General features: G+C 40.7%; 1 protein-coding gene across 2 annotated transcripts; it reads left to right on the top strand.

Moving 5' to 3' along the window:
• Positions 1-224: 224 nt before the first annotated feature.
• On the top strand, positions 225-8,905 carry LOC311502375 (uncharacterized protein). Of its 2 annotated transcripts, none has more exons than XM_084564564.1 (10): positions 225-325; positions 2,646-2,707; positions 2,871-3,557; positions 3,904-4,539; positions 6,869-6,981; positions 7,177-7,288; positions 7,465-7,543; positions 7,975-8,046; positions 8,152-8,309; positions 8,412-8,905. In XM_084564564.1, the coding sequence occupies exons 2-9, from the start codon at positions 2,667-2,669 to the stop codon at positions 8,290-8,292; spliced, it is 1,881 nt and encodes a 626-aa protein (XP_084420690.1). In that variant the 5' UTR covers positions 225-325; positions 2,646-2,666; the 3' UTR covers positions 8,293-8,309; positions 8,412-8,905. The 2 variants fall into 2 exon arrangements, with proteins under 2 accessions (XP_084420690.1, XP_084420691.1); XM_084564565.1 differs by having other exon boundaries at positions 226-325; positions 8,152-8,301.
• The last annotated feature ends 422 nt before the right edge of the window (positions 8,906-9,327 follow it).

The following is a 9,327-nucleotide window of genomic DNA, read 5'->3' as shown; positions in this document are numbered from 1 at the left end:
TTAACGACACTGAGAGGCTTTAATCCACATCCGCTAATATAAATACCTGGGACAAATTATTCAGAAAAAGCTATGGTAGGATATAGTTGTTGCAGGATTTGCCCGTTTCCCCGGTAAATTAATTTTGAGCTGGTGTGCCAAACAAGACAGGGGCAGTAGAAGAGAAAACAAACGTGTAGTTTTCACTCCAAGGCGATAGGCGGTGCTACAACTGGGCTCTCAGCCGCTGTGTTGAAGGGCGAGGACGCTGCGACGAGGAAGATTTTAAGAGCTCGACTGGACTGTGTCGCACGTCGCCTTCAGTTCTATCTTCGGTTTGTTTTCGGTAAGTTCTTGTCTAAATTGATGATATACATATACATTTTTTATTAATTTAAATGTAACTTTCTGTCTTTGTTTTGTGTGACTTATTGTCAAGATGTGCAAACGGTTTACGCGAAGGACGCGAATGCCATTTTGTGAGAGCTGCGTCGGGTGTTACAAACTAGCTAACTGCCCATAGCTAACTTGGCGATAAGATACAGCTGTAAACGTTACACTACCTCGAACTGCTTTGCTGTGTTTTTATACATTGGTGTAAACCAAACCGAAACATCAAGATGATATACTCGCAACACCCGAGTTCGTGTTCATTTCCTTAGAGAAAAAGCACAAAAACAAAATGACCGTGTCGTATTATGTTCCCTGGCTTGTGCCAGAGGCTAATCCCAAAAATGGAAGCACGGTCTGATCTGGTTCTTGACCAGGCCTAAAGGTATCAGCAACGAAACTAAAGCTGAGACCACCATGGTGAACGACATAAACATTCCGTTCCAGTCTAAATTTGATTTGCTTTTGGTATCCGAGTGAAGCATATTTGTGACATAAACAGGTTGCGTTATTTCGTTTCGCATATATGATGTGTTGAGTTGCCACAAGGCCAGTCTAAATTAAATATTAGTAGTGGGGCTCTAATCTGTAGCTACGTGCGTCAGTGGCAGTTAAGACGCGTTCAAATGAACATTAATCTTCCTGTATATTGTTTCCTTCATGTGTGCTTCACGGGCAGCTTGAGTTGGCTTCACATATTATCAGTGTAATCACGTTAAGAGAAATAAGCCAACCTAATCAGTCTTGATGAAAAGCAGCTGGTTTTGATAGGAGTTGCGCAATAGGACAAACGGGCACACTCCCTGTTTTGGAGCTTGTTTCTATAATAATAAAAAATTGTCCCGCACAGCACAAAGATTTCATTAATATTTCATTTAAACCTCTGCTGTAAGATTGTAGTTGTTTATATAAATTGAATCTATACTCACTTGCCAGTTCACAGGGTACAGTAGTGTCCTGCCCCATGTCCTAGCTTCATGAAGGTTATGGTATTTCTTTAAAATTACAGAGAGTGCTGTTGACTTTTTATTTTAGAGGTGGTGGGTTTGTAGTACAGTTGTGTTGTATTTTACACATTTCTTAGACCGTTTCGTGAACTGAACATTAAGACAGTCATAATTTGGGATTTAGTTTAGGCCTGTTATATTACAATTTAGCTGTATGAGTAATGTGGCTGATGTAGTTTGTGGTGCTGTTAAACTGAATTAAATTAAATGCAACAGTGTTTCAGTTTTTTTTTTTTTTTTTTTTTTTAGCGTAGCCCACTGAATAAAATGGTGTCAAAATATTAGCAACATTCGTTGGTACAATACAATTTAATAGTACTACAAACCTGACTCAAAAACACAATTTAATCAACAGCTTTAAGTCATTTTAAACAAATGCTGAATACCATAACTTTTGTGAAACTAAGATTTAGTGCAGGAGTGTTTATATTAGAATGTATTATTTTTCACTTGTGTACCTAATAAACCAACAAGTGTGTTGTATCCAACATCGGAGACGGATGTTTTGTTGAAACACTTGAAAGAAGGCAGCTGGGTTGATTAGCCTGACTGCCGATAGTGACACTATTGATAAGACCTCTGATTGATGGTTTACATTGTTGTTGCTTTATCAATGTTAAACAGTAACTGCTTAAGAAACACTGACCTTTGTATCTTTCAGTTGAAATTGTTTGAATTTGCACATGTGTTTTACTCACAATATAACTTAATTCAGCATATGAATTTTAAATTTGAATGCTACATTTGTAAATATACTGAGACATTTGACTTTTATTGCGCTGAAACTGTGACAAACTTCTAAGCAACACTGTTAGTTGAATGTCAGTGTAAAAATGTAGTAGTAGGTTGCAGATACTTTGTGTACTGCACATGTGTCAGACTGATCCGTGAAAGGGCCACTGTGGCTGCAGGTTTTCATTCCAACCATGCAGCAGCACACCTGACTTGGCTTAATCAATCAACTGAACTGCCTTCACACAGTCACTTCAGGTGTCCTCTTGCTTGATTGGAACAAAAACTTGGCAGCCTCACCCACTGCATGGGTGCTGCATGCTTGGAATGAAAACCTGCAGCCACAGCGGCCCTTTCACGGATCAGTTTGACACCCCTGGTGTACTGCATTTTTATAGGCATCTCAGTACTTTTCATTTGACTGACGACCCAACTTGTTTAGAATAGTGTATAAAAGAGAACAAGAAATGGAAGGTGAGTATATGAATATTAATGGAAATACATCAGTTTCAATTTGTTTCCTTTTTGTGTCCATAGATTATTCACTCATTTCCAAACATGGTCCGCACACATTTTGGACCACCACGCTTAAAGCCCAGGTAATGTCTTTCAGTCATGTCCAGATGCACTCATATTTTTTCAGTGTTATGTGTATAGTTGTGAAATGTTTAGTTTTTACTTATATTTACTTATAATATTGATTTAAATTGAATATTGGCTCTGCTTTGTAATTTTAAAATTTTTTGTTTCTGTTACTATCAGACTTCATGGAGACGGTCATGATATGGGACCTAGTGAAGGGAATTACATCCCCAACTCCAAAAGTCGAAGAGACGACCAGGGCTACCCAGCAAAGGGTCCTTTTAACTGGAGAGAATCGAGAGGTAGAGGACGACCCCCTGTGGCCAAAAGAGTTCCTCTCATGGGAGAGCAAAGAGAGCCACGTTTCAATAACTGGAGATCCCAGAATCAGGATTCATTTCAAGTATACTCACCCAAAATGGAACCCCACCATAGCCAGAGGAGGCCTTCTCCATCAAGGCCAAACCGCGCCCCTCATATCCAGCATCAGTCATCCTCCCACAGTCCACAAGGACAGCAGGGTCACAGGGGCACATCTTTCCATGGTCACCCTTCAGGTCACACGTCACCTTCCCCAAGACATTTCCGTAGCCACACAGCTGACAGAAGACCAGGTTCTGCACCCGCCTTTCATGGATCTTTCAGAGGCCCCAAAAAGCAGCCAGGTTTTCCACATCAAGAGCAGCGGAGTCGAGACCCTCGAGAGAATTACAGTTTAAGAGAAAGGCCCTATGAACACACAGGTCATGGCATGAAACGCTGGAACGAGGCTGGATCGTTTTCTCATCCACACAATGGAGAACACAGGCCCTCTGGCTCACAAAGGAGCCCCAGAGAGATGCATGAGAGAGGCTCATGTACAGAGAGGTACAGGAGTGAAGCATCACCCCCAGCTGGGTAAAATTATTAAAGAGGAGGCCTGAAGCTGGCTGGTCCTCCCAGTCACGGGTTGTAATGATTACCTCTACTCTGCCCCAGTCCATATTTATTAGAGGGGGTTAATTGGGGTCTGATGTAAATGTGGTTTCACCAGCCATTGAGAGGAGTGTTGGATCTGTAAATACTCTTTGAAAATGTACTCCTACCTGTTTCATACTGTCATGGCATTATGAAGGGGCTGCATTAAGATAAAAGTTAAAAGTTCCGCCTCCCATTTAAAATGGCAATGGATCTGTCATTGTAATCATGTCTGTATTGTTTGATGGATATGCAGGTGGTCATCTGGGCAAGACTCCAGGCGGCAGCGTGGTCCAGGGGAGAGGCAGGGCAGCCGATCCCACAGTAGAGAGAGGGCAGAAGATGTCCCTCACCTGCCCCCTTACAGATCCGCCTCATGGAAAGGAGGTCCATCACCATCCTCCTTCCATAGAGGGCCTCAGGAGAGGCAAGTGGCAGGATCCCGCAAGAGGAGGATATCGGAGGTCAACATTCCCTCTGCAGACCCTGCATTGGAACATGGCAATATAAAACACCCTAGGAGAGAGAGACCTCAGCTACTTCATATTCCCAGACCATTCGGTGGTAAACCATTGTCCCTTAGGGACCGAAGTTACCTGATTAAAACCCGACAAGTCAGAGCTGAGTCTCTCATGCAGCTCAGAATACCTCCGTCTGTGAAACCCAGGCCTCACCTAGGCGAATTTGCCTCACAGAGAAACACTAGTGCTGTTCTTGCTCTCAGGAAGAAGCGTTTCCAGTTAAATGCAGTTCCTCTCAAAAAGTTGGAAGTAGGAAGGCCAAAACCACAACAGTCACCCCCAAGAGAAGAAAGCAATGCCAGCCAGTCTTCAAGAGGCTCTGATACAGGAAAAGAACAGGTGGAGTCTCGCCGGTCCTTAAGCACACACAGGTACGGTATTTTCCTTGTTGCACTGTTCGCAGGGGCTTGATGATGATTAGGAGGTCGAGAAAGAATGTCTCTGTGTGAAAGGGGTGCCAGCTGTGGAAAATGGAGATATCGTGATGAGCTAAATGTGCAACATTGGTTCAGTTGATGAAAAGCCATAAAGGTTTTCTAATGCCCTCTCTGCGTTCTACGCATGTGTCAAAGTACCTACCTATCAAGTGGAAGGAAGAGAAGGTTTATGCTCAAGTTATACGGCACATCGTTAAACCCAGCCCGTTTTTAAATTCTGACAAAAATTGGAAAAATTGAGCAGTGCTTTTGAAGGAATCTTCGATTTGTCTGCACCAACTGTCTCAAGCTTGAAAGAAGTTCAGCGTGTTAGGATGACCTCTTCATCCTCAATAGTGGAAAGAAAGTGAATTAAAGATGAAGTTACAACGTGCAGTATATGCCTAAATGTGGAAGCTGATGGATGTGAAGAGGACTGCACTTAACAGGATCTATACTAAACTTGCCATTACGAACTCTTGGGCCTTGGGAAACATGACAGAAAAATTATGCCTAGTAATTGATCCCAGGAACTTCCAAGAAGTTAGTCTGAGCTGCAAGTATAATCACAATGTTGAGATGGATGATGGTGAGAGCGACCATTTCAGACGACAGAAGCCCCAAAGTGAAGAACAGAAATTCTGCTCCTGTCATTGTTTGCCAAAATGAATTAGCTGGTGAAGTGCACATGCATTCATTTAACATGACAACATAGATTGTGCATTTCAAATGACCAGTCATATATCAAATTATCCCCAAAAGTGGTTATATTAAAAATAAATGCTTGAAGCACCATAATTGCTGAAGACAAGAATTCAACCAGCATATTCAGAATTGAACTTCAGATCACTTTGCTTGTCTGCATGAATTCAACAGATTTATACATAGACATCTCAGACCAGGAGTAGCAGCCATTTCACATGACACAGAAGAGGAAAATAATTAAATGAATTTATGCCACAAAGATCTGCTCCTCAGAATCAAATGTATGGTCAGCTTATACATGTAAGGAAAGAAGAGGAACGCAACTACTGCAACAGTTTTCTGCTACCACTTCTTGAGGCATGCACATGGCATTAAACGTGAAATGCACCAGTGACGGTCGCATGAACTTTCAGGAGAAAAATCTGCGAAATGGTGCCACTAAACGGACCCAACTGTTGTAATGATATCAACAAGGAGTCATTTTAAATATGAGAAGAGACTAAACTATGTCGGCTTGAAAAAAAGGATGATGATTAGACGAGATGGATCTAAGGGAATGGTCTTAAGTTGTGAACAGGATAAAAAGAGAAAATTTCCAACTCCTTTGACGCACCACCATGTCATGTTCACTTGTGAATTTGGACTGGACCCTCTTGAAAAGCATGTCCTGTTATCTCCCATTTCTTTACTTGATTTGTGACCTGAATCTGATCAGATGAGCCTCATGGAAATCAAAGTATTCATGAATCCCTTCACAAAGCTAATGCAACCAAAAGTCTAACCCACCCTTCACGTCAGCCTGCAAAGATGATCGACAAAAGATGTTTCAATAATCCTTTACTGCAGATCCTTTCAGTTGATCTCAACCATTCCTTCATTCATATCCATTGCAAGAAGAGGTGGAGGACTAGTGGAATGGAAGTCTCCTTCGAAGGCACAGCAAGGCCTTCAGTAAGCTGCTTTGAAACCTGGGCTTTTTCTTGGACAAACATTGGACCATATTATAAGGCTAACGTACAGCTATGGAGAAGAAGCTGCTAGCCTGATGCAACATTTCCCTTGGATGAGCTCATTAATTTGCTTCAGAACAATCCATGTCTTAAACACTCAAATCTCTGGTTCATATGTGTCTCGTGAAACCCTTGGGATGATGACTGTAGACGACAAAGGGAACAACTAGGACTGGCCTAAGAATTAAGTTCAATGTAACCACAAAAACGAAGCGTCTTCCTGTGCTTCTGAGAGTGGGATAATAGAAGATTTGGTGACGTGATCTAGACCAATATCCCAAAGTCCTCCAACATTTGACCGCTCTAACAAATGAAGTAAATGAAGACAGCTCAGATTGATTCAGGGTACAAAAATAGGAGTAAAGAAGGCATGGACATTCCATGGTTTTTGTAAGTACCAAAGCGATGCGTGGCTTTATAATAATCATGTCTTCCTGCAAAACAGTGCTGTTGATTAATAGTTTAAATCGTATCACTTCTTAAATCTGACAAGTCTATAAACCAGCTGTGATGTTGACAGGATTTGAATCTACATGTCTTTAACAGTGCCTCTATGACTCTCTCCTCAGATCTTCTCCCATAGAGAAACGTGATCTTGTTGTTCTGTCCCATTGGCCACCCGGTCCAAGCTCGTCCAAGGGCGGCTCACCTCCAAAGGATCACAGCCCAGATTCAAAAACTGGCAAGCCCTTTTTGTGAACTTATTTCTTCCTCTGTTGTACCCACACTTGTCGACTGTACTCTTTACAGGGTTGAGAAGATCTTCAATATTTTTCTATGGGAATGGACTTTGCAAAAACAAAGTCGCTTGGTCAATGTCTGCCATGCAGTTATTTTTTTACATATTTAATAGTCTGATTTATTTTTGTTTTTCTAGAACACAGTTTAGATGAAGACTCCCCATCGAACAGACGACTCTCAAAGACCAACAATTCCAGATCATTTCCTGAAGACAGAAAACGGGGATATCTGGATAAGAGGATGTTTAGGTACATTAGACACTGGAATAATCCTCGAATTCTACTTGACTGGGAAATCGAGTATTTTTCAAAGGCCAATCTTGCTGCCTAAAAATAAAATTATGGAAACTCTCCTTTACAAACAAAATGGTTGACTGCAAGCTTTATTGAGAAAGTGCTGCTTTTGATCTTTTCTCTTTCTGTAGGCCGTTTCATATGATGCAGGACACCCACAGACCGGGGAGACCCTTCAGGAGACCAGGAGCTGGACCTGGACCCATGCAGGTAAGATTTATTGCATAACACACCATAATAGATTAATCTGTGAAAGTTGACTGCTGTAAATATGCAGTGGTAGCTAGCAACATGAATACATCCATTTTTCATTTTCATTTTTCATTTCATTGATAATGACAAGGTTTTCTAAACCAAATATGTTAGTAACTGAAGGGTGGGTAAGTTGCGGCCAAACTATGTAACAGTATCTTTTAAATGCAGCTCATTAAGGCTTGAAGACCAAGATTTTTAATGTAAACTGCCATTTTTACCTTCATGGATTGTATTGGCCTCATTATTGTAGGCAAACAATTCAAGTACACCAGTTATGTTTTGATATTGATATTGCAGTTGATTGTGGGGAGCATGGTGGTGTTTTAGTTTTAGATGTTTAAGAAATAAACATGGATAAATTGCATGTTGCTTGCACTGTTTTACAGAGGCCAAATTTCCCTGGTGGTCCAAGGAGGACGGACCCTGAAATGGCTGGAAATATTAGAAGACCACTCATGGTATGAAAATAGAGATGACATCCTTCCTCTGGGAGGTGCCACAAGGTTCACACTCTACTATCTTACTAATTACTGCCTAATATTTGAATTTCTTGTTTCTAAAAGGAGAGCTTGGTACCACGTCCCTTCCCCATCCAGAGACCAGTTTTCAGAAAAAGTTACAGTATTATGTCTAAATATCGCAACATGAGAGTGATGCGGCAGCGTGCACCATTCAACCGAGGACTCAACCAACAACGCTGGTGATAACCTGCAGTGAGTTGGTAATTTACTTACTTATAATCACTAAGCAATATATAATTACTTCTTAAGACTTACGCAAAACAGTTGTATTCAAATGAGATTTTCTTTTTTGTGATCTCCAGGTGTTGCATTCTGTGACTAAGAAACTGGAAAAATTGTCATCAAGATCTTCTCTGGGTGGACTGTACAAACCCTCACAAGAATCCCACCCTGCCTGTGTATTGTCAGTGTCATTGCCTACTTTTTCTCTCTGGTACAAGTGTTGCAGTTGCATTTTTGGAGTACTTTTATTTTTAGAATATTTGTAACACATGTCATTATATTATTGTCCTGCTTTTTCACATTGCTGAAGATTTAGGAATTGCTGCTTTTAATCTCTTGAGTCCTTCTTTCACTTAAATGGTGACATGATTTTTGTTGAGCAGCAGCATTCAATTTCTGCTTTGTAAGTGCAAAAAAAAACAAAAAACTTAGCCTGTAAAAACAAATGATGAGATGTTCTGTTTGATTTATCATGGAAGATTTGATTAGAAAACCCTGCTTGTTGGCTAATACTTGTAAAACTTGTAATCATATGTTGAGTTTGACTCTTTAAATAAAATCTGACTTAACACAGTCTGAGCATTGTTTGTTTTGAACAGAGATTTAAAAATAAGGGCCATGATTTCTGTATCAATGCAAATGTTTAATTTTGTCTTCAAATTTTATATCAAACCTGTCAAATCCTTATTGCTTGGAACTTTATTCATGAACTTTGTGAAGAGAAATGGTCATCACACAGATTGAATGATTCTTAGTTTTCCTGTAATAACTCAGGAAAAGATGAATTTCAGCATTATGTTAGGTAATCCCACTAAATTGAGGGACTCTAAATTAGCACAGCAGAGATGTGAAGTGAGTACCTATTTTTTTTTTTTTTGTTTATACGGTTCAAATGGTGAGAACACTTGGTTCGTCTTCTGTACCCGCTTATTCCTGTTAAGGGTCGCGGGGTCTGCTGGAGCCTATCCCAGCTGTCATCGGGTGAGAGGCAGGGGT

This window comes from Chelon labrosus (assembly GCF_963514085.1).
Source record: "Chelon labrosus genome assembly, chromosome: 17".
Taxonomy (NCBI): Eukaryota; Metazoa; Chordata; class Actinopteri; order Mugiliformes; family Mugilidae; genus Chelon; species Chelon labrosus.
The sequence above is the reverse complement of the archived record's forward strand: the minus strand, read 5'-3'. Positions and strand labels throughout refer to the sequence as shown.